This window comes from Bufo gargarizans, chromosome 5 (assembly GCF_014858855.1).
Source record: "Bufo gargarizans isolate SCDJY-AF-19 chromosome 5, ASM1485885v1, whole genome shotgun sequence".
In the NCBI taxonomy this organism is placed as follows: Eukaryota; Metazoa; Chordata; class Amphibia; order Anura; family Bufonidae; genus Bufo; species Bufo gargarizans.
The window spans coordinates 470,550,828-470,578,556 of NC_058084.1; the positions used below are offsets into that span (position 1 = coordinate 470,550,828).

The 27,729-nt window shown below is 42.2% G+C and overlaps 1 protein-coding gene across 1 annotated transcript; it reads left to right on the top strand.

Moving 5' to 3' along the window:
* The first annotated feature begins 4,950 nt into the window (after positions 1-4,950).
* On the top strand, positions 4,951-27,729 carry AQP1 (aquaporin 1 (Colton blood group)). The gene is made up of 4 exons (XM_044292925.1): positions 4,951-5,479; positions 18,236-18,400; positions 24,669-24,749; positions 25,807-27,729. Exons 1-4 carry the CDS (start codon positions 5,084-5,086, stop codon positions 25,981-25,983), a joined length of 819 nt encoding a protein of 272 aa, XP_044148860.1. The 5' UTR covers positions 4,951-5,083; the 3' UTR covers positions 25,984-27,729.

A 27,729-nucleotide genomic window follows, 5' to 3' on the forward strand; every position in this document is an offset into this window, starting at 1 on the left:
ATAAAGCGGCCTTTACTGGGGCACTATATAAAGAGGTCATTACTGGGGGCACTATATAAAGAGGCCATTACTGGGGGCACTATATAAAGAGGCCATTACTGGGGGCACTATATAAAGAGGCCACTACTGGGGGCACTATATAAAGAGGCCACTACTGGGGGCACTATATAAAGAGGCCACTACTGGGGGCACTATATAAAGAGGCCATTACTGGGGGCACTATATAAAGAGGCCATTACTGGGGGCACTATATAAAGAGGCCATTACTGGGGGCACTATATAAAGAGGCCACTACTGGGGGCACTATATAAAGAGGCCATTACTGGGGGCACTATATAAAGAGGCCATTACTGGGGGCACTATATAAAGAGGCCATTACTGGGGGCACTATATAAAGAGGCCATTACTGGGGGCACTATATAAAGAGGCCATTACTGGGGGCACTATATAAAGAGGCCTTTACTGGGGGCACTATATAAAGAGGCCACTACTGGGGGCACTATATAAAGAGGCCATTACTGGGGGCACTATATAAAGAGGCCATTACTGGGGGCACTATATAAAGAGGCCTTTACTGGGGGCACTATATAAAGAGGCCATTACTGGGGGCACTATATAAAGAGGCCATTACTGGGGGCACTATATAAAGAGGCCACTACTGGGGGCACTATATAAAGAGGCCACTACTGGGGGCACTATATAAGAGGCCATTACTGGGGCACTATATAAAGAGGCCATTACAGGGGGCACTATATAAAGAGGCCATTACTGGGGGCACTATATAAAGAGGTCATTACTGGGGGCACTATATAAAGAGGCCATTACTGGGGGCACTATATAAAGAGGCCATTACTGGGGGCACTATATAAAGAGGCCTTTACTGGGGGCACTATATAAAGAGGCCATTACTGGGGGCACTATATAAAGAGGCCTTTACTGGGGGCACTATATAAAGAGGCCTTTACTGGGGCACTATATAAAGAGGCCATTACTGGGGGCACTATATAAAGAGGCCATTACTGGGGGCACTATATAAAGAGGCCATTACTGGAGGCACTATATAAAGAGGCCATTACTGGGGGCACTATATAAAGAGGCCATTACTGGGGCCACTATATAAAGAGGCCATTACTGGGGGCACTATATAAAGAGGCCATTACTGGGGGCACTATATAAAGAGGCCATTACTGGGGGCACTATATAAAGAGGCCACTACTGGGGGCACTATATAAAGAGGCCATTACTGGGGGCACTATATAAAGAGGCCATTACTGGGGGCACTATATAAAGAGGCCATTACTGGGGCACTATATAAAGAGGCCATTACTGGGGGCACTATATAAAGAGGCCATTACTGGGGGCACTATATAAAGAGGCCATTACTGGGGGCACTATATAAAGAGGCCTTACTGGGGCACTATATAAAGAGGCCATTACTGGGGGCACTATATAAAGAGGCCTTTACTGGGGGCACTATATAAAGAGGCCTTTACTGGGGCACTATATAAAGAGGCCATTACTGGGGGCACTATATAAAGAGGTCATTACTGGGGGCACTATATAAAGAGGCCATTACTGGGGGCACTATATAAAGAGGTCATTACTGGGGGCACTATATAAAGAGGCCTTTACTGGGGGCACTATATAAAAGGTCATTACTGGGGGCACTATATAAAGAGGCCATTACTGGGGGCACTATATAAAGAGGCCATTACTGGGGGCACTATATAAAGAGGCCACTACTGGGGCACTATAAGAGGCCATTACTGGGGGCACTATATAAAAGGCCTTTACTGGGGGCACTATAAAAGAGGTCATTACTGGGGGCACTATATAAAGAGGCCATTACTGGGGGCACATATAAAGAGGCCACTACTGGGGGCACTATATAAAGAGGCCATTACTGGGGGCACTATATAAAGAGGCCATTATGGGGGCACTATATAAAGAGGCCATTACTGGGGGCACTATATAAAGAGGCCATTACTGGGGGCACTATATAAAGAGGCCACTTACTGGGGGCACTATATAAAGAGGCCACTACTGGGGGCACTATATAAAGAGGCCCCTTACTGGGGGCACTATATAAAGAGGCTTTACTGGGGGCACTATATAAAGAGGTCCTTTACTGGGGGCCACTATATAAAGAGTCCATTACTGGGGGGCACTATATAAAGAGGCCATTACTGGGGGCACTATATTAAAGAGGCCACTACTGGGGGCACTATATAAAGAGGCCACTACTGGGGGCACTATATAAAGAGGCCACTACTGGGGGCACTTATAAAGAGGCCCTACTGGGGGCACTATATAAAGAGGCCATTACTGGGGGCCACTATAATAAAGAGGCCATTACTGGGGGCACTATATAAAGAGGCCACTTACTGGGGCACTATATAAAGAGGCCACTACTGGGGGCACTATATAAAGAGGCCATTACTGGGGGCACTATATAAGAGGCCATTATAAAGAGGCCATTACTGGGGCACTATATAAAGAGGCCATTACTGGGGGCACTATATAAAGAGGCCATTACTGGGGGCACTATATAAAGAGGCCATTACTGGGGGCACTATATAAGAGGCCATTACTGGGGGCACTATATAAAGAGGCCATTACTGGGGGCACTATATAAAGAGGCCATTACTGGGGGCACTATATAAAGAGGCCATTACTGGGGGCACTATATAAAGAGGCCATTACTGGGGGCACTATATAAAGAGGCCATTACTGGGGGCACTATATAAAGAGGCCATTACTGGGGGCACTATATAAAGAGGCCATTACTGGGGGCACTATATAAAGAGGCCATTACTGGGGCACTATATAAAGAGGCCTTTACTGGGGGCACTATATAAAGAGGTCACTACTGGGGGCACTATATAAAGAGGCCATACTGGGGGCACTATATAAAGAGGCCACTACTGGGGGCACTATATAAAGAGATCACTACTGGGGGCACTATATAAAGAGGCCATTACTGGGGCACTATATAAAGAGGCCATTACTGGGGGCACTATATAAAGAGGCCATTACTGGGGGCACTATATAAAGAGGCCTCTACTGGGGGCACTATATAAAGAGGCCTCTACTGGGGGCACTATATAAAGAGGCCAATACTGGGGGCACTATATAAAGAGGCCATTACTGGGGGCACTATATAAAGAGGCCACTACTGGGGGCACTATATAAAGAGGCCAATACTGGGGGCACTGTATGTAAAGAAGCCACTACCGGGGCACTAAATAAAGAGGCCACTACTGGGGGCACTATATGTAAAGAAGCCATTACTGGGGGCACTAAATAAAGAGGCCACTACTGGGGGGACGCTGTATATAAAAAGGCCACTAATGGGGGCACTATATGTAAAGAGGCCACTAATGAGGGCACTATATGTAAAGAGGCCACTAATGAGGGCACTATATGTAAAGAAGCCATTACTGGGGGCACTATATGTAAAGAGGCCACTACTGGGGGGACGCTGTATATAAAGAGGCCACTAATGGGGGCACTATATGTAAAGAGGCCACTAATGAGGGCACTATATGTAAAGAGGCCACTAATGGGGCACTATATGTAAAGAGGCCACTAATGAGGGCACCATATGTAAAGAGGCCACTAATGGGGGCACTATATGTAAAGAGGCCACTAATGAGGGCACCATATGTAAAGAGGCCACTAATGAGGGCACTATATGTAAAGAGGCCACTACTCTGTAGTGCTTCCATGGGGTTCCGTTCCGTGCTTCCATTCCGCATCGCATCTCCGGATTTGCGGACCCAGTCAAGTGAATAGGGCCGCTTTCTTGATACGAAATGCACATGGCCGGTGCCCGGTGTATTGCGGAACCGCCGTATGCGGCCCGCAACACGGCCATGGGAGCACTACAGCCGTGTGCAAGAGGCCTAAGTCACTGAGTGCGGGATTAATAATGACTGGGACCGAAATTTGTATGGTCATGGTGGAGCGGTATTATTTGTCCTTTGTATAGTGTTATTATTGGCCACTGATTCTGTAATATGCACTTTATTGTGATTGGAGCATAAAGTAGCGCCCCTACTGTCCGTAGACTGAGCCTCAGAAATAATAAAACTGAAGAATATGTTAAATTGAATACATTGAAAATAATAACATATAAAATAATAATAATATATACAAAAAGTGATTCTCTGTATAAAACTTTAGAGAACCTAAAAAGATAAATGAACATGTACATACTGAGATAAAAAAAATATAAAATTATAAAATATTGCACACTGTACATACTAAATAAAAGCGAAATTATAATTTCTAATATAAAGATATAATATAAAAAGTGATTCTGTGTACAACACTTGGTAAATGAACCCGTGTATACTGAGATAAAACAAAAATTAAAAAAAGGTTTTAAAAATAAAAAAAATATTGCACTACTGTACATGCCAAATATAAAATAATTTTATATAATATAAAAAGATAGAACTTTAACAAAGTTAAACAAAAAAAATGACAAAATTACAAAATAATCTATAAACTTATAATTTATTTTTAAATATACCAGGTAAGCAACGAGAAAAAAAGAAAGAAAAGCAATAGCAAAGTGAGCAACGTTTCATAAGATAAACTGTTATCTGCCTGGAGCACAAGAGAAAAAGTGAAAAACATATTTTATCAACAAACTGTGTATAAAAAAACAAAAAAAAACTATGGAAAGCAGAAAAAATTAAAAAAGCTCAATGTCCAGAAGAGCCATTCCCTGAGAGAGCATTGTATGGGCTGAAATATCCTGTACGGTGACGGGAGGGAAGAAGAATTGATGGAAAGTGCTGGGAGAACTTGGCAGCCGCTGGTGGCAGAACTTTTTTTTTTTTTACCACGGCCCCTATGTAAATGTTCCTTCCTTCTTTTGTGGAACACCCCTTTCCTCCGACACAGACCACCCAACCCCTATAAATAACACAACGCTATAACGTTCTCCACACAATCTTCCTCAGCTGTTGGGAAGAACTTTCATTTATTACCATTTTTTATTAATTATTTTTATTTTATTTAGTTTTGTCTATTTAATTTTTTATTTAATTTTTTTTTCTTTCAAATTTTAAAAATGGCCAGCGAATTTAAGAAGAAAGCCTTCTGGAGGGCGGTGATAGCTGAGTTCTTAGCTATGATGTTTTTCGTTTTTATCAGTATCGGCGCCGCTCTTGGGCTTCATTTTCCCGTTCAAGAAAAAGCAAACGAAACCGTCAGCCGGTCACAGGACATCGTGAAGGTGTCCCTGGCTTTTGGGTTGGCCATTGCCACCATGGCGCAGAGTGTGGGGCACATCAGCGGTGCCCACCTCAACCCCGCGGTCACCCTGGGCTGTCTCCTGAGCTGTCAGATCAGCATCCTGAAGGCTGTCATGTACATCATTGCGCAGTGCCTGGGCGCCGTGGTCGCCACCGCCATCCTGTCCGGCATCACCAGCAATGTTGAAAACAACACCCTTGGCCTGAATGGGGTAAGTTACTGGTCACCTCCCGAAATGAATGAACCTGTTGATGGAACTGCTGTGCCCGATATTATATTGTTACATTCTAGAGATTTCATATGAATGCTACACTTTGTAGAAGTAACAGGACCTGTCAGGTGTGTCAAAGCTGAGGTTCCATGATGGGTCACCTGTGGTTTTACATAGGACTGCAGGTACACCTGCCACTGGACGAGCACTGTATGCCTCATAGCCCTATAATGCCTAGACAGCTCTAACACACCGGGAGACACAGACCAACCGTGGAGCTGTATGTGGTCACCAGCGGAGGAGTAATGGAGGCTCCGAGGATTCCTGGGACATTGATGGGGCCGAGAGAACAAGTCATAGAAGCCGATGACATGTAATAAAAAATATTACACATACATTTACCATGAGATCCTGTGGTGCGCAGTGTAGCAGAGCTGAGTGTGTCACTGAAAACTTTTGGTTAACATCACCATATATTATCTGTGGTGTTACATAGGACTGCAGGTGAGACCTACTACATTATCTGTGCTCAGAGAGTTATCACTGTGTTATTTGTGGTGTTACATAGGACTGCAGGGGACATCTACTACATTATCTGTACTCAGAGAGTTAGCACTGTGTTATCTGTGGTGTTACATAGGACTGCAGGTGAGACCTACTACATTATCTGTGCTCAGAGAGTTATCATCGTGTTATTTGTGGTGTTACATAGGACTGCAGGGGACATCTACTGCATTATCTGTACTCAGCGAACTATCAGTGCTATACTAATGCAGTAGATGACACCTGCAGTCCTAAGTAACATGACGAATAATACAGTGCTAACTCTTTGATATAGGTAATGTAGTAGATGTCACCTGCAGTCCTATGTAACACCACAGATAACACAGTTATAACTATCTGAGTATAGATAATGTAGTAGATGCCACCTACAGTCCTATGTAACACCACATATAACACAGTTATAACTATCTAAGTATAATGTAGTAGAGGTCACCTGCAGTCCTATGTAACACCACAGATAACACAGTGATAAGTCTCTGAGTACAGATAATGTAGTAGATGTCACCTGCAGTCCTATGTAACACCACAGATAACACAGTGATAACTCTCTGAGTACAGATAATGTAGTAGATGTCACCTGCAGTCCTATGTAACACCACAGATAACACAGTGATAACTCTCTGAGTACAGATAATGTAGTAGATGTCACCTGCAGTCCTATGTAACACCACAGATAACACAGTGATAACTCTCTGAGTACAGATAATGTAGTAGATGTCACCTGCAGTCCTATGTAACACCACAGATAACACAGTGATAACTCTCTGAGTACAGATAATGTAGTAGATGTCACCTGCAGTCCTATGTAACACCACAGATAACACAGTGATAACTCTCTGAGTACAGATAATGTAGTAGATGTCACCTGCAGTCCTATGTAACACCACAGATAACACAGTGATAACTCTCTGAGTACAGATAATGTAGTAGATGTCACCTGCAGTCCTATGTAACACCACAGATAACACAGTGATAACTCTCTGAGTACAGATAATGTAGTAGATGTCACCTGCAGTCCTATGTAACACCACAGATAACACAGTGATAACTCTCTGAGTACAGATAATGTAGTAGATGTCACCTACAGTCCTATGTAACACCACAGATAACACAGTGATAACTCTCTGAGTGCAGATAATGTAGTAGATGTTACCTGCAGTCCTATGTAACACCACAGATAACACAGTGATAACTCTCTGAGTACAGATAATGTAGTAGATGTCACCTGCAGTCCTATGTAACACCACAGGTAACACAGTGATAACTATCTGAGTATAGATAATGTAGTAGATGTCACCTGCAGTCCTATGTAACAGCACAGATAACACAGTAATAACTCTCTGAGTACACATAATGTAGTAGATGTCACCTGCAGTCCTATGTAACACCACAGATAACACAGTGATAACTCTCTGAGTACAGATAATGCAGTAGATGTCACCTGCAGTCCTATGTAACACCGGAGAGAACACAGTGATAACTCTGAGAACAGATAATGTAGTAGATGTCACCTGCAGTCCTATGTAACACCACAGATAACACAGTGATAACTCTCTGAGTACAGATAATGTAGTAGATGTCACCTGCAGTCCTATGTAACACCACAGATAACACAGTGATAACTCTCTGAGTACAGATAATGTAGTAGATGTCACCTGCAGTCCTATGTAACACCACAGATAACACAGTGATAACTCTCTGAGTACAGATAATGTAGTAGATGTCACCTGCAGTCCTATGTAACACCACAGATAACACAGCGATAACTCTCTGAGTACAGATAATGCAGTAGATGTCACCTGCAGTCCTATGTAACACCACAGGTATGTATGTGAGGCTTGCTGCGGCTCGTGCCTCGTTGCTTGTGTTATCAGCAGGTGACATGCTCCCTGTAGGCGGCTGCAGATAACGTCCTGGCTGCGCCGCTCACACGTCCTCGGCATTAGTATTCCTGTCAGCTGCTCGCTGTCTGCAGTTCTCCAGGGAAGAATTTGGCTGCAGGAAACACACACAGCTCTGCACTTCCAGCCCTCATTGTAGCGGTGCCTCACACGTGGCAGAATATTCGCAGGTGCAGATTATTTTACAAATGTGTGAGTTTTTGGGTGTGAATTATGGAGAATCTGTCCGGTCTGCAGTGAAAAACGTTTTTCCGCAGCGTCAATTTCCCATTGAACTGACTGGAGAAAATCTCACAGTGTTACATACAATGCAGGGGCGGACTGCAGCCCATAGGATACTATGGGGGCAACCTAAGGGTAAGGACACACGGACAGCTTTCCTGAGGGCCCATCCTCTGCTTTTATCATCCACTCCTGATTTTGACTTCCAAAACTCCATCAGTGCGGCTACATCCATAGTGAATGTGTCTGCTGCTGGGAAAGCTGGGTGACAGTATATTACTCGGCTTCCCAGGTTTCTGCCTGGTTGCGCAGTAATACATCACACAAACCTCGCTGCTTCACTTCACGAGTCAAGGAAAGCTGGGTGAATCGCAGCGCAGGCTACTTTATCACCCAACTTTCCCAGAGACAGGGAACTACAGATCAATGCAATCTGAGAATGTGCAGCAATAGCGATGATGGTGAACTGAGTTTGTCACTCGGCTTCTCCATGGCGCTACTACAGCACTGCTACATCTCTATATGCACACTCTCACTACTGCAACATATCTATATGCACATATGCAGCACTACTACCTTTCTTTATGCACATGCTCAGCTCTGCTAGATCTCTGTATGCACACTCTCAGCACTGCTACCTCTGTATATGCTCACACTCAGCTCTAGTACACATCTGCATGCATAGTCTCAGCACTGCTACATCTCTATATGCACATGCTAAGCACTACTACCTCTCTACATGCACACTTTCTACCACTCTAGATGCACACTCTCAGCACTGCTACATCTCTATATGCACATGCTCAGCTCCACTACCTCTCTACGTGCACACTTTCGGCACTGCTACATCTCTGCATGCACATGCTCAGCACTACTACCTCTCTGATGCACACTTTCAGCACTACTACATCTCTATATGCACACTCTCAGTACTGCTACATCTCTATATGCACATGCTCAGCACTACTACCTCTCTGCATGCACACTCTCAGCACTACTACCTTTCTATATGCACATGCTCAGCACTACTACCGCTCTACATGCACACTTTCAGCACTGCTACATCTCTATATGCACATTCTCAGTACTGCGACATCTCTATATGCACACTTGCAGCACTACTACCTTTCTATATGCACATGCTCAGCTCTGCTCCTTCTCTATATGCACATGCTCAGCTCTGCTACATCTCTGTATGCACATGCTCAGCTCTGCTACATCTCTGTATGCACACTCTCAGCACTGCTACCTTTCTGTTTGCACCCGCACAGCTGTACTACTAAAAGCAATAAAACGTGCAGGACGACAAGATCTGGAATTCTCGCTGAATTTCTAGTGAAACAAACTGTACATAACGGTAAGAAATGGAGCAGAGGAGGCGTGTTTGTCGCGTACAAAACCTGAAACACCGACAAAATGGTAATGGAACCTCAACTATTCCCTATGGAAAAATAAAAATGTCTCGCGCAGTTTACAGAACGATTACATCCCTCACAGCAGAGGGTTTGTTACAATTGTGTCCAGTCTGGACAGTCCTCTGTCAGGCTAACCCATCAGCAGCACAGACCTGTCCTGAGAGTTACAATGTATCAGTCTGGAGTCCAGGCTGATGGTCTAGACTGGATACAATTGTAACGGATTCCAGCTGTGAGAAGTATGAGCTCTGCTCTGGATGTACACAGGAACGCCCCATCGGTGGGATCCCAGCCTCCATGACCACCCCAATGTCAGGATGAATGTGAGATTGACCCCTATGGCCAGGTCCGAAGCCCAGTGATGAGCCGGCTATGCATGTGTTGTATGGAGGGGGTGTCCTGACTCTTCCCCACTGGCAGATGGGGTAGAGAAGGATTGGGCAGCTGGATTTCAACATGTCCAATCCTATTTTTCTCAGAGGGAGGTAAGCCACTGTCAGAAGTGCTTCTCCCTTCTTACACATGCATGCTCGGCCGAGCCCACAGTATGGTCAGAGAGACCTCTGACGGAATGAACAACCTGACCATAGGAAATCTGTCTGTGCCTCATCTGGTTGGACACCTAGGAGCTTCTACTTCTTCTCCCAGCCATAATAAAGCATGGTGGACAGTGGGAAGAAGCAAATAGATGCCACAAGAACCCATCCTGTAGGCCCCATAGTCATGTTGGCCATTGTCCTTGGCCAGCTGTCCACGTCCACTCTTGCCACATGATACTTGGGCACATCTACGATGACCCCCATCATCCTTATTTTGTCTGCTTTAGATGTCATGGGACTTTTTCTGGCATGGTGCACCCTGGCATCCTCTGACTGGCGGGAGACGATGCCAAACCAGCTGCAGAACCAGATGTGACCAAGTCTGCAGCAAACAAACGGCAGGAATTCACTTTGCGTGTCTCCTCCAACGCCCACGGGGGCGGCAGCGCCCGCAATTATTTCCTATTGCTTCATAACATTGTGGTTGATGGGTGATGGAACAGTTTCCGCACGGGGCGACAAACCTGGCAGAACCCTCCAGATGTACCGGCGTTGTGGGTCGCACGGGTTGCTGGTGACCACCCATCATGACTGTACATTCGTGGAAATCCTCAGCAGGAGAACCAGGCAAAAGAGTAGAAGACAGAGAGAGCCCCTTCTCCATAGACCCCCCAACTAGGGAGGGACTGGCCTGAGGGAGATGGTGCCCCCTTTTTGGCAGTGACTTATTTCTCTGGTTTCTGGTGAACCAGTGTCATGGAGAGCTTCCCTTTCTCCATGTGTGTCTGTGGAGGCCTGGGCGGCATGTACGTTGCACTTGACAGTTTCCAGATATGGCTGTGAGCGGCCTTGGGAACGGTGCAGGTGTTTTCTCTCACCTTGGAGGCAAACATTTGGGCTCCATGACACTGATAAGACCTCTGGGGAGGGGCGCTTTCCCTCAAACCATCAGACTAGTCTTTAGTTTCCAGTGGGTGGACATCTGTGACCATGAGCCGACCGATCCATTTACCCATAACCCTTCACTCCTCGCCCCCCTTCGTTGCTTATGGTGCCAATGCTAAAGTCTCTACGATGAGTCCTCAACAGGCTTTTTTTCTTAAAATTTTTGCTCATTTCCTTGCATGCTTTGATAATTCCTGGTTCCCCACTCCTGACATGTGGGCGTCATGACAGAGCACTTACCTCAAATTTACCAAAGTGGTCGAACCGGTACCCACCAAGACACGCGCTCGTTTCACCCAGTCACCATAGTTGGCATTGGTTTGTGTGCAAAAACTTGCCAGCCTCGGGGCTTATTTTTGAACGGTCTAGATCAGTGATGGCTAACCTCCGGCACTCCAGCTGTGGTGAAACTATGACTCCCAGCATGCTCCATTCATTTCTGTGGAGTTCCAAAAACAGCCAAGCAAGGGTGCATGCTGGGAGTCGTAGTTTTACCACCGCTGGAGCACCGGAGGTTAGCCATCACGGGTCTAGCTAGACCACCTTGGATGGACGCCACAATGAAAATAGTCTGTTTTATTCCACGCTCCAAACATTTGCATCACGAGCGCCTTCGGGACAAGACGCCGTTGTTCCGTCGCTCCCCCATCAGGCGGTGTCACGATGACGTCATCCACCTTCACTTAGATGGTCACCGGGGAATAATTTACTACTCATTACATTAATGCTGCCATTTTTAACTCCATTGATGACTATTGACTCCATGAAGTCTAAGGGACAAGGGCTCGTCCAAACAATCCCTTTAAGGAGCAGCAGATATAGGCATTACAGGACATTTCATATTCCGTTGTCTTTAGCTCATGAAGGGGGATGGTTTGGCGAGAAAGGAGCCGGTGTAACAAACAACATTTTGTACTGAAATTGCACCAAAATTTTCCCAAAAATTCTGTTACAAAGTAACAGCTGGAATAAAGTTACGCCACAGCATCGAGCCACTGTTTGCAAGGAGTGATAGTCACGTATGACCGACAATGACAGCTGAGCCCTGCGCTCCACCATCTCCATCGCTCCATTCAGAAGACACATACCCCCCCCCCACCCGCCCTCAGAAACGTATCACCTTTTCTGTACACCTTCTGCCAGGACACACAGAGAAAGCCTGGGATTCCTGCTTCTCTATGAAAGGACAGGAAAAGCAGCACGCACAGACTTTCCGACTGAGCAGGAAAGAAGGACTCACAGGCTTTCTATATGAATGGGGGGGGGGGAGCAGGACTCACAGGCTTTTTATATGAATAGGCAGGGGAAGCAGGACTCACAGGCTTTATCTTTGAATGAAGGGGGCAAGGAGGACTCACAGGTTTTCTTTATAAATAGATAGGGGAAGCAGGACTCACAGGCTTTCTCTATGAATAGGGGGGGGGGGCAGGACTCAGGCTCTCTCTATGAATGGACAGGGGAAGTAGGAATTACAGGCTTTCTCTATGAATGGGGGGGGGGCAGAAATCAGGTTTTCTCTATGAATAGGCAGGGGAATCAGGACTCACAGGCTTTCTCTATGAATAGGCAGAAGAAGCAGGACTCACAGGCTCTCTCTCTCTCTTTATGAATGGAGAAAGCAGGACTCACAGGCTTTTTCTTTGAATGAAGGGGGCAAGGAGGACTCACAGGCTTTCTTTATGAATGGGGGGGGGGAGCAGGACTCACAGGCTTTCTCTATGAATGGGCAGGGGAAGCAGGACTCACAGGCTTTATCTTTGAATGAAGGGGGCAAGGAGGACTCACAGGTTTTCTTTATAAATAGATAGGGGAAGCAGGACTCACAGGCTTTCTCTATGAATAGGGGGGGGGGGCAGGACTCAGGCTCTCTCTATGAATGGACAGGGGAAGTAGGAATTACAGGCTTTCTCTATGAATGGGGGGGGGGGCAGAAATCAGGTTTTCTCTATGAATAGGCAGGGGAATCAGGACTCACAGGCTTTCTCTATGAATAGGCAGAAGAAGCAGGACTCACAGGCTTTATCTTTGAATGAAGGGGGCAAGGAGGACTCACAGGTTTTCTTTATAAATAGATAGGGGAAGCAGGACTCACAGGCTTTCTCTATGAATAGGGGGGGGGCAGGACTCAGGCTCTCTCTATGAATAGGCAGGGGAAGCAGGACTCACAGGCTCTCTCTCTCTTTATGAATGGAGAAAGCAGGACTCACAGGCTTTATCTTTGAATGAAGGGGGCAAGGAGGACTCACAGGTTTTCTTTATAAATAGATAGGGGAAGCAGGACTCACAGGCTTTCTCTATGAATAGGGGGGGGGCAGGACTCAGGCTTTCTCTATGAATAGGCAGAAGAAGCAGGACTCACAGGCTCTCTCTCTCTTTATGAATGGAGAAAGCAGGACTCACAGGCTTTTTCTTTGAATGAAGGGGGCAAGGAGGACTCACAGGCTTTCTCTATGAATAGGGGGGGGAGGACTCACAGGCTTTCTCTATGAATAGGGGGGGCAGGACTCACAGGCTTTCTCTATGAATAGGCAGGGGAAGCAGGACTCACAGGCTTTCTCTATGAATAGGGGGGGGGGCATGACTCACAGACTTTCTCTATGAATAGGCAGGGGAAGCAGGACTCACAGGCTTTCTCTATGAATAGGCAGGGGAAGCAGGACTCACAGGCTTTCTTTATGAATAGGCAGAGGAAGCAGGACTCACAGGCTCTCTCTCTCTCTTTATGAATGGAGAAAGCAGGACTCACAGGCTTTATCTTTGAATGAAGGGGGCAAGGAGGACTCACAGGCTTTCTCTATGAATAGGAGGGGGAGGACTCACAGGCTTTCTCTATGAATAGGGGGGGCAGGACTCACAGGCTTTCTCTATGAATAGGCAGGGGATGCAGGACTCACAGGCTTTCTTTATGACTGGGCAGTGGAAGCAGGACTCACAGGCTTTCTCTATGACTAGGCAGAGGAAGAAGGACTCACAGGTTTTCTCTATGAATAGGGGGGGGGAAGTACTCACAGGCTTTCTCTATGAATAGGGGGGGGAAGGACTCACAGGCTTTCTCTATGAATAGGGGGGGGCAGGACTCACAGGCTTTCTCTATGAATAGGCAGGGGATGCAGGACTCACAGGCTTTCTTTATGACTGGGCAGTGGAAGCAGGACTCACAGGCTTTCTCTATGACTAGGCAGGGGAAGAAGGACTCACAGGTTTTCTCTATGAATGGGGGGGGGGAAGTACTCACAGGCTTTCTCTATGAATAGGGGGGGGAGGACTCACAGGCTTTCTCTATGAATAGGGGGGCAGGACTCACAGGCTTTCTCTATGAATAGGGGGGCAGGACTCACAGGCTTTCTCTATGACTGGACAGGGGAAGCAGGACTCACAGGTTTTCTCTATGAATGGGGGGGGCAGGACTCACAGGTTTTCTCTATGAATAGGCAGGGGAAGCAGGACTCACAGGCTTTCTCTATAAATAGGAGGGGAAGCAGGACTCACAGGCTTTCTCTATAAATAGGCAGGGGAAGCAGGACTCACAGGCTTTCTCTATGAATAGGCAGGGGAAGCAGGACTCACAGGCTTTCTCTCTGACTGGGCAGGGGAAGCAGGACTCACAGGTTTTCTCTATGACTGGGCAGGGGCAGCAGGACTCACAGGCTTTCTCTATGAATAGGCAGGGGAAGCAGGACTCACAGGCTTTCTCTATAAATAGGAGGGGAAGCAGGACTCACAGGCTTTCTCTATAAATAGGCAGGGGAAGCAGGACTCACAGGCTTTCTCTATGAATAGGCAGGGGAAGCAGGACTCACAGGCTTTCTCTATAAATAGGAGGGGAAGCAGGACTCACAGGCTTTCTCTATAAATAGGCAGGGGAAGCAGGACTCACAGGCTTTCTCTATGAATAGGCAGGGGAAGCAGGACTCACAGGCTTTCTCTATGACTGGGCAGGGGAAGCAGGACTCTCAGGCTTTCTCTATGAATAGGCAGGGGAAGCAGGACTCACAGGCTTTCTCTATGACTGGGCAGGGGAAGCAGGACTCTCAGGCTTTCTCTATGAATAGGTAGGGGAAGCAGGACTCACAGGCTTTCTCTATGAATAGGCAGGGGAAGCAGGACTCACAGGCTTTCTCTATGAATAGGCAGGGGAAGCAGGACTCACAGGCTTTCTCTATGAATAGGCAGGGGAAGCAGGACTCACAGGCTTTCTCTATGACTGGGCAGGGGAAGCAGGACTCACAGGCTTTCTCTATGAATAGGCAGGGGAAGCAGGACTCACAGGCTTTCTCTATGACTGGGCAGGGGAAGCAGGACTCACAGGCTTTCTCTGTAATGGAACATAAAAAGCCTTTACATATTGGGTTTATCCTGTAGTCCACAAAATATGGAATTTAACTTTGACTTTCATTCCCCTAAAATAAACAGCCGGCATTATTATGAAGATAGGTGCAGTGTTTCATTGTGATCGTGTTACATTTGGAGACCTGGGAAGAATTACCACTAGAGGTGGACAATTACCACTGTTGGGGGACAATTTGGATAAAGGTCAAGACGCCCAAAACTTTCTCGACAAATTTTGGCTGACCGTCCTAATGCTAGAACAGCCGTTAATATGCTTAATGCGTAATATTTAGTGTGATAAATGGCAGGACAGAATACCTATAGCTCTCGAGGCTTTTTAAAGGTTAGCGGAGGAATGCAGACCGGGGTTCCCATGAATTGAGGCCTTTAGACACAGACTTTCTACAGCCTCTCGCTGTGCCAGGACATTTGCTATAGTGTGTGTATCTGCAGGAGACACGCCCGCCCTGGGGATGAAAGAGGGGCTTATCCTGATTCAGCCCTCGTGCACATTATATACAACAGGAGCAACGACTCTAAATAAAACCCCTCCCGGCCCAAATCATGAGACCTTCATTTAATGCACAAAACACCAATGGAAACTGATCTGCGTTACCATATCGGCGGCGGAAAATTCGCTCGGAATTAGTTTAACAGAAAAAAAAAATTCTATTCATTGAACCACAACAAAAAGTGCCCAAAAGTGGCGATAAACATTTTGATGCAGTCGCTATGGCGTCCTCGCTGCTTTACACCGACGGAGGCTGGACATTCCTAATCTTATGGGGAGATTTTTCCAGCGGTATTGTAATCTCTCGCGTCGTGCCGTGGAATCGTACATAAAAAATAAAAGGTTGGCTATTAATGAGCTGGGGATCGGCGGACAGTTCACATAATGGACTCCATGGTTACGGAATTCTGTAGAGTTATCAGACGGAGCGATAAATGTGTGGCTGACGGCGTGTAATGTCAGAGACGCCGTAATCTGCCGCGGCCCGAAGAGTGTGACGAGAGTGTAAAGTGTGTTTTCTAAATTCTGCTTCATCAGCTTCTATCTATCTATTATCTTATAGCTATCTGTCTGTCTTATATCTATCTATCATCTATCTATCTCATATCTACTATCTATCATCTATCTAATATCTCTCTCTCATATCTATATATCTATCATCTTATATCTATCTATCTATCTATCTATCTATCTATCTATCTATCTATCATCTTATATCTATCTATCTATCTATCTATCTATCTATCTATCTATCATCTTATATCTATCTATATATCTCCTATCTATCTATCTATCTATCTATCATCTTATATCTATCTATCTATCTATCTATCTATCTATCTCCTATCTATCTATCTATCTATCTATCTATCATCTTATATCTATCTATATATCTATCATCTATCTAATATCTCTCTCTCATATCTATTATCTATCATCTTATATTTATCTATCTATCTCATATCTATCTATCATCTATCTAATATCTCTCTCTCATATCTATATATCTATCATCTTATATCTATCTATCTATCTATCTATCATCTTATATCTATCTATATATCTCCTATCTATCTATCTATCTATCTATCTATCTCCTATCTATCTATCTATCTATCTATCTATCTATCTATCTATCATCTTATATCTATCTATATATCTATCATCTTTCTAATATCTCTCTCTCATATCTATCTATCTCCTATCTATCTATCTATCTATCTATCTATCTATCTATCTCCTATCTATCTATCTATCTATCTATCTATCTATCTATCTATCCATCTCATATCTATCTCCTATCTAATATCTATCTATCTATCTCCTATCTATCTATCTATCTGTCTCCTATCTATCTATCTATCTATCTATCTCCTATCTATCTATCTATCTATCTATCTAATATCTATCTATCTATCTATCTATCTATCTATCTAATATCTATCTATCTATCTCCTATCTATCTATCTATCTATCTATCTATCTATCTATCTATCTAATATCTATCTATCTATCTATCTATCTATCTAATATCTATCTATCTATCTCCTATCTATCTATCTATCTAATATCTATCTATCTATCTATCTATCTGTCTAATATCTCTCTCTCTCTCTCTCTCTCTCTCTCTCTCTCATATCTATCTATCTATCTATCTCATATCTATCTATCTAGGAACACATATAACATTTTTCAAATGTCTTTTTCAGTCCTTTTGCTCCCATTGAGCTATTGTAGAACAGCTGATTGGTGGGGGGGGGGGGGGGGGGGGTGTCAGAACTCCGCAGATCATCCTGAAGACAGGCCACCAATATATAAAGGCCAGAATACCCCTTTAAAGCCATACAATGCCAATTTAAGTGCTCAGAGAAACAAATGCTTCACATTTTAATAGAAGTGTCATATAGAGCACAGATTCCCATTAACATCCTTCCTACTTCAGATCTGGGTCATGTACAGAGCAGAGAGATTTAATTATCTAAAGCAAATTAATAGATATCCCGCAGCTGGCACATGCAGAGTCCAGATAAATAAGATAAAAAGAGCATACCATATTCTGATAATATCAGTCATACAGCACCCAGATAGTGTCATACAGTGCGCATATAAATTGTTTAATATAGTGCATAGATAAACAGCGCCCAAGTAATATTGGTGCTCAAAAGATACTATTTACTGAATCAGTTTATCTAAGCCTACAATGTGTGATCCCGTCTGCTGCATTTGTATATCTAAGGCTTAGCTGTGCGAAATAGTCTCAGAAAACCACTTAGTACTACATGCCTTACCATGAAAAGTTATTAAAATCCCCTGTACCTTGTGTTTTTCAGCTGAGTACTGGAGTGACAGCAGGACAGGGTCTGGGGGTGGAGATCATGGTCACTTTCCAGTTGGTGCTGTGTGTTGTCGCCGTCACTGACAAAAGAAGACACGATATCTCAGGCTCTATTCCTCTGGCAATAGGACTTTCTGTTGCCCTAGGGCATCTAATTGCGGTAAGTAAAACAAAAAACAAAACAAACTCTAAATACCATAATTCTGGACAGTGTACAGGAAAACAACTACTATAATACTGCCTCCTATGTACAAGAATATAACTACTATAATACTGCCTCCTATGTACAAGAATATAACTACTATATTACTACCTCCTATGTACAAGAATATAACTACTATAATACTTCTCCTATGTATAAGAATATAACTACTATAATACCACTCCTATGTACAAGAATATAACTACTATAATACTGCTCCTATGTATAAGAATATAACTACTATAATACCACTCCTATGTACAAGAATACAACTACTGTCTCCTATGTACAAGAATATAACTACTATAATATTGCTCCTATGTACAAGAATATAACTACTATAATACTGCCTCCTATGTACAAGAATATAACTACTATAATACTGCTCCTATGTACAAGAATATAACTGCTATAATACTGCTCCTATGTACAAGAATATAACTACTATAATACTGCTCCTATGTACAAGAATATAACTGCTATAATACTGCCTTCTATGTACAAGAATATAATTACTAAAATACTTATCCTATGTACAAGAATATAACTACTATAATACTGCTCCTATGTACAAGAATATAACTACTATAACACTGCTCCTATGTACAAGAATATAACTACTATAACACTGCTCCTATGTACAAGAATATAACTACTATAATAATGCCTCCTATGTACAAGAATATAACTACTATAATACTGCCTCCTATGTACAAGAATATAACTACTATAACACTGCTCCTACAGTATGTACAAGAATATAACTACTATAATAATGCCTCCTATGTACAAGAATATAACTACTATAATACTGCCTCCTATGTACAAGAATATAACTACTATAATACTGCCTCCTATGTACAAGAATATAACTACTATAATACTGCTCCTATGTACAAGAATATAACTACTATAATACTGCTCCTATGTACAAGAATATAACTACTATAATACTGCCGCCTATGTACAAGAATATAACTACTATAATACTGCCTCCTATGTACAAGAATATAACTACTATAATACTGCTCCTATGTACAAGAATATAACTACTATAATACTGCTCCTATGTACAAGAATATAACTACTATAATACTGCTCCTATGTACAAGAATATAACTACTATAATACTGCCTCCTATGTACAAGAATATAACTACTATAATACTGCTCCTATCTACAAGAATATAACTACTATAATACTGCCTCCTATGTACAAGAATATGACTACTATAATACTGCTCATATATACAAGTATATAACTACTATAATACTGCCTCCTATATACAAGTATATAACTACTATAATACTGCCTCCTATGTACAAGAATATAACTACTATAATACTGCCTCCTATGTACAAGAATATGACTACTATAATACTGCTCATATATACAAGTATATAACTACTATAATACTGCCTCCTATATACAAGTATATAACTACTATAATACTGCCTCCTATGTACAAGAATATAACTACTATAATACTGCCTCCTATGTACAAGAATATAACTACTATAATGCTGTCTCCTATGTACAAGAATATAACTACTATAATACCGTCTCCTATGTACAAGAATATAACTACTATAATACTGCTCCTATGTACAAGAATATAACTACTATATTACTGCTCCTATGTACAAGAATATAACTACTATAATACTGCTCCTATGTACAAGAATATAACTACTATAATACTGCCTCCTATGTACATGAATATAACTACTATAATACTGCCTCCTATGTACAAGAATATAACTACTATAATACTGTCTCCTATGTACAAGAATATAACTTCTATAATACTGTCTCCTATGTACAAGAGTATAACTACTATAATACTGCTCCTATGTACAAGAATATAACTACTATAATACTGTCTCCTATGTACAAGAATATAACTACTATAATACTGTCTCCTATGTACAAGAATACAACTACTATAATTCTGCTCCTCTGTACAAGAATATAACTACTATAATACTTCTCATATGTACAGGAATATAACTACTATAATACTGCTCCTATGTACAAGAATATAACTACTATATTACTGCTCCTATGTACAAGAATATAACTACTATAATACTGCTCCTATGTACAAGAATATAACTACTATAATACTGCCTCCTATGTACAGGAATATAACTACTATAATACTACCTCCTATGTACAAGAATATAACTACTATAATACTGTCTCCTATGTACAAGAATATAACTACTATAATACTGCCTCCTATGTACAGGAATATAACTACTATAATACTGCCTCCTATGTACAAGAATATAACTACTATAATACTGCTCCTATGTACAAGAATATAACTACTATAATACTGCTCCTATGTACAAGAATATAACTATTATAATACTGCTCCTATGTACAAGAATATAACTACTATAATACTGCTCCTATGTAAAGGAATAAAACTACTATAATACTGCTCCTATGTACAAGAATATAGCTACTATAATACTGCTCTTACGTACAACTACTATAATACTGCTCCTATGTACATGAGTATAACTACTATAATACTGTCTCCTATGTACAAGAATATAACTACTATAATACTGCCTCCTATGTACAGGAATATAACTACTATAATACTGCCTCCTATGTACAAGAATATAACTACTATAATACTGCTCCTATGTTCAAGAATATAACTACTATAATACTGCTCCTATGTACAAGAATATAACTATTATAATACTGCCTCCTATGTACAAGAATATAACTACTATAATACTGCTCCTATGTACAGGAATAAAACTACTATAAAACTGCCTCCTATGTACAAGAATATAACTACTATAATACTGCTCCTACGTACAAGAATATAACTACTATAATACTGCTCCTATGTACATGAGTATAACTACTATAATACTGTCTCCTATGTACAAGAATATACAGTCATGTGAAAAAATTAGGACACCCTTTGAAAGCATGTGGTTTTTTGTAACATTTTTAATAAAAGGTTATTTCATCTCCGTTTTAACAATACAGAGAGATTAAAGTAATCCGACTAAACAAAGAAAACTGTAGAAAAGTCTTTTCAAGATCTTCTGTAAATGTCATTCTACAAAAATGCCTATTCTAACTGAGGAAAAAGATAGGACACCCTTGCCCCTAATAGCGAGTGTTACCTCCTTTGGCTGAAATAACTGCAGTGAGACGGTTCTTGTAGCCATCTACCAGTCTTCGACATCGGTCTGAGGAAATTTTACCCCACTCCTCAATGCAGAACTTTTTCAGCTGTGAGATGTTTGAGGGGTTTCTTGCACGTACAGCCCTTTTCAAGTCACCCCACAGCATCTCAATGGGATTCAAATCTGGACTTTGACTTGGCCATTCCAGGACTCTCCATTTCTTCTTTTTCAGCCAATCTTTGGTTGATTTACTAGTATGTTTTGGGTCATTGTCATGTTGCATGGTCCAGTTCCGCTTCAGCTTTAATTTTCTAACTGATGGTCTCACATGTTCTTCAAGCACCTTCTGATACACAGTAGAATTCATCGTGGATTCTATGATGGTGAGCTGACCAGGTCCTGCTGCAGCAAAGCAGCCCCAAACCATGACACTTCCACCTCCATGCTTCACAGTTGGTATGAGGTTCTTTTCTTGGAATGCTGTGTTTGGTTTACGCCAAACATGTCCTCTGCTGTTGTGTCCAAATAATTCAATTTTGGACTCATCTGTCCAAAGAACATTATTCCAGAAGTCCTGGTCTTTGTCAACTTTATCTATGGCAAATGTCAGTCTGGCCTCGATGTTTCTCTTGGAAAGCAAAGGTTTCCTCCTTGCACACCTCCCATGCAAGTTAAACTTGTACAGTCTCTTTCTGATTGTAGAGGCATGTACTTCTACATCAACAGTAGCCAGAGCCTGCTGTAGTTCTCGAGATGACACTTTAGGGTTTTTGGAGACCTCTTTTAGCATCTTGCGGTCTGCTCTTGGGGTGAACTTGCTGGGGCGACCAGTCCTGGGCATGTTGGCAGTTGTTTTGAAAGCCCTCCACTTGTAGACTATCTTCCGGACAGTGGAATGGCTGATTTCAAAATCTTTTGAGATCTTTTTAAATCCCTTCCCAGACTCATAGGCTGCTACAATCTTTTTTCTGAAGTCCTCTGACAGCTCTTTTGCTCTCACCATGGTGCTCACTCTCACTTCAACAGTCAGGAGCACACCAAACTAAATGTCTGAGGTTTAAATAGGGCAAGCCTCATTCAACATGCAGAGTAACGATCTACTAATTATGTGCACCTGGTGTGATATACCTGTGTGAGATCTGAGCCAATTTAAGAGGGAATACATGTGAGGGTGTCCTATCTTTTTCCTCAGTTAGAATAGGCATTTTTGTAGAATGACATTTACAGAAGATCTTGAAAAGACTTTTCTTCAGTTTTCTTTGTTTAGTTGGATTACTTTAATCTCTCTGTATTGTTGAAACGGAGATGAAATAACCTTTTATTAAAAATGTTACAAAAAACCACATGCTTTCAAAGGGTGTCCTAATTTTTTCACATGACTGTAACTACTATAATACTGCCTCCTATGTACAGGAATATAACTACTATAATACTGCTCCTATGTACTAGAATATAACTACTATAATACTGCTCCTATGTACAGGAATATAACTACTATAATACTTCTCCTATGTACAGGAATATAACTACTATAATACTGCTCCTATGTACAGGAATATAACTACTATAATACTTCTCCTATGTACAAGAATATAACTACTATAATACTGCTCCTATGTACAAGAATATAACAACTATAATACTGCTCCTATGTACAAGAATATAACTACTATAATACTGCTCCTATGTGCAAGAATATAACTACTATAATACTGCTCCTATGTACAAGAATATAACTACTATAATACTGCTCCTATGTACAAGATTATAACTACTATAATACTGCTCCTATGTGCAAGAATATAACTACTATAATACTGCTCCTATGTACAAGAATATAACTACTATAATACTGGTCCTATGTACAAGAATATAACTACTATAATACTGCTCCTATGTACAGGAATATAACTACTATAATACTGCCTCCTATGTACAAGAATATAACTACTATAATACTGCTCCTATGTACAGGAATATAACTACTATAATACTGCCTCCTATGTACAAGAATATAACTACTATAATGCTGCTCCTATGTACAAGAATATAACTACTATAATACTGCTCCTATGTACAAGAATATAACTACTGTAATACTGCTCCTATGTACAAGAATATAACTACTATAATACTGCCTCCTATGTACAAGAATATAACTACTATAATACCGCTCCTAGATACAAGAATATAACTACTATAATACTGCTCCTATGTACAAGAATATAACTACTATAATACTGCTCCTATGTTCAAGAATATAACTACTATAATACTGCTCCTATGTACAAGAATATAACTACTATAATACTGCTCCTATGTACAAGAATATAACTACTGTAATACTGCTCCTATGTACAAGAATATAACTACTATAATACTGCCTCCTATGTACAAGAATATAACTACTATAATACCGCTCCTAGATACAAGAATATAACTACTATAATACTGCTCCTATGTACAAGAATATAACTACTATAATCCTGCTCCTATGTACAAGAATATAACTACTATAATACTGCTCCTATGTACAAGAATATAACTACTATAATACTGCCTCCTATGTACAAGAATATAACTACTATAATACTGCCTCCTATGTACAAGAATATAACTACTATAATACTGCCTCCTATGTACAAGAATATAACTACTATAATACTGCCTCCTATGTAGAAGAATATACCTACTATAATACTGCTCCTATGTACAAGAATATAACTACTATAATCCTGCTCCTATGTACAAGAATATAACTACTATAATCCTGCTCCTATGTACAAGAATATAACTACTATAATACTGCTCCTATGTACAGGAATATAACTACTATAATACTGCTCCTATGTACAAGAATATAACTACTATAATACTGCCTCCTATGTACAGGAATATAACTACTATAATACTACTCCTATGTACAAGAATATAACTGCTATAATACTGCTCCTATGTACAAGAATATAACTACTATAATACTGCTCCTATGTACAGGAATATAACTACTATAATACTGCCTCCTATGTACAATGGTAACGCTCTTCCATGCTTTGTGCACGCAGATTGATTACACTGGATGCGGGATGAACCCTGCAAGGTCTTTCGGTTCTGCCGTAATCACTAGAAACTTCCAGTATCACTGGGTAAGACTCCACCTGCGCCTCCGCTATCTCCACCCCAACTGTTTGGTTGACCTTTAGTGAACCTACAATAGCACATGATACAACTGCATAAACAGCAATCGCTTATTGAGTTATGGTCTTCATTCGGTTAGCGCCAGAGACGTCCTGGAAACAAGTGAAGACACGGGACATTTAACTCTTTCCAGCCCGGGTATTATGTCTATTCCGGCAGTATTCAGTGTGTGTGTTTAGAAGAAACCTATGGCAGGATTTATCCAGGGCTGTCTGTCTCATGAACAAAATGATAGAACAGCAGAGTAGACTGACACACAGACCATGTACGTTGAAATGTCCTGCTAGGTTGAGCAATATTATAAAACGTAACGGAATGTATCAAATTGTATATTATATGTAACACTTAGGCCTCTTTCACACGGGCGTCAGTTTTTTTGCCCGGATAAGAGGCGGGTGCGTTGTGGGAAAATGCGCGATTTTTCCGCGCGAGTGCAAAACATTGTCATGCGTTTTGCACTCGCGTGAGAAAAAACGCGCATGTTTGGTACCCAAACCCGAACTTCTTCACATAAGTTCGGGCTTGGGATTGATGTTCTGAAGATTGTATTATTTTCCCTTATAACATGGTTATATTCAGAATGTTATAAGGGAAAATAATAATGATCGGGTCTCCATCCCGATCGTCTCCTAGCAACCGTGCGTGAAAATCGCACCGCATCCGTACTTGCTTGAGGATGCTATGCGATTTTCACGCTTCCCATTCACTTCTATGGGGCCTGCGTCGCGTGAAAATCGGACAATATAGAGCATGCTGCGATTTTCACTCAACGCACAAGTGATGCGTGAAAATCACCGCTCATGTGCACAGCCCCATAGAAATGAATGGGTCCGGATTCAGTGCGGGTGCAATACGTTCACCGCACGCATCGCACCCGCACGGAAAACTCGCCCGTGTGAAAGGGGCCTTAGGGGACGGAGAATTACACGCCAGTTATAGTTCTTTTAACCCCTTCAGCTTTGTGTAAATTCATCTAAACATGTATTTTTTCCCCCCTCCCATCAGATCTTCTGGGTCGGGCCCATGATCGGAGGAGCGGCCGCCGCCCTGATTTACGATTTCATCTTAGCGCCAAGGACCAGCGACTTAACAGACCGCATGAAGGTGTGGACCAGCGGACAGTTGGAAGAGTACGAGGTGGACTGCGACGACAACCCCCGCATGGAGATGAAACCAAAATAAAGAAATGTAAAAAAAACTAAAAATCTCCCGAAGACGTCAGTATTATGGACTTATTTGTACAAAAAAAAAAAAAAAGATACAAAAATATTCCAAAATGGGTTTTATTCTTTGCAGATTGTTTTTTAAGTTTTGCTTCTTTATTTTTTGCCTTCGCCACATACTGTATCTCTTAACTTCCCGATGGTATACAAGACGTATTGTATGATTTTATATATTTTTGTAGGCGATTGCATGCGGCATTACCTATCTCTGACACTGCCAAGCCGATAGCGGGCCACTAATCTCAGGGGGGGGGGGGGGGGGGGTGTGTAAAAAATCATCGAGGGGAGGGTAACATAAGCAATAAGGAAGGGCTTCCATAGAGCAGCACTTGTATATTTACTGAATCATGAGGTTATATCACAGGCGGGATTAAAAACATTGCACGACAGCGCCCCCACGGAGTAATGGCAGCAAAGGGTATTACACCGTAAAATATTAATCAGCGATGTAAGATTAGATACCGAGCCGGTCCGAGGCTTCAGTCCTTCCCTCACCCTTCTGTCATTTTCGTTTCTGCTCGACTTGAACCTTGAAATATAATGTACGATGATTGTTTTTTCAGGAAGTGAAATATTTGCGCAAATCTGAAATTTACAAGATACATTTCATACGAGGTTACAAAAACAAGGCTGTTTTCCTTCGTAAACAGCGCCATTTCTGCGCACTGGTTGTGTGCGGTATTACAGCTCTGCACCAATCCGTTAAGCTGAGCTGCAATACCAGGCACGGCCTGTGGGCAGGTGTGGCGCAGTTTTTTTGGAAGAAAGCTGACACCCTGCACCGCTGCCTCTTTCTAGGCAAGTGGCTTCCAGTTCGCTGGTCACATGGCCTAGGCGCAGCTTAGTTCCATTTAAGTGAAAGGGGCTGAGCTGCAATACCAAGCGCGGCCACTACACAGTCTATGGCGCTGTGCTTGGTGCTCACCAGCTGATCGGGAGTCATCAAAATCTTGGAAATGCCCCTTTAAGGAAAATTCCACTAGGATACATTTTCACAGATAAAAGATACAAATGTTGAATTACCGTAGAAGTTTTATACTCCAGTCACATCCAAAGCTGCACTCACAATTCTGTCGTCCTGTTAGCAAAGCATTGTGGGAGCTTTTTAATCGTTCTACCGCCTGCAGAATAAGAGAAATAAACGTCTTTTTTCCCCCTTGGCAATTAGCAGAATTTTGAATGCTGCTTCGGCTGTGACTAGAGTATGCCGATTTCTCACAGCTAGTCAATAGTTTATGCTCATTTACGATGCCAGATGCTGTAGAGAAGTGGAGCAATAGGCGTCTCTTAAATATCAGCATGAGGTGGGATTACAAGAACATTTCGGGGGGGGGGAGGGGATAAGACTTGTACATGTTTTACGGATTTGTGGAAATGCGACTAATATCTAATCCGCCCCTAGACTGACTGCAGAAGTATCTACCAGCTGTGGAGAGAATATCTAGAACTCTATATTTTTTATGTAATTTTTTAAAATTTTCTAAGTATCCCTTTAAGTCCCAGGATCCCGCCGCCTGACGACGAAACGTGTATATTACCGTAAACCTCTCAGGATGAGACGGCGATCCTTGTCCGGCCGCTGCTCAGTAACACTGCTAGTTGTCAGACGGCACTCGGGGATCCTAGGACTGGACCTGATACGTGTTCTGTTATTATCCCGCATTGTACATACATTGAAGATGAATAAAATAAGCTTCTACTAACA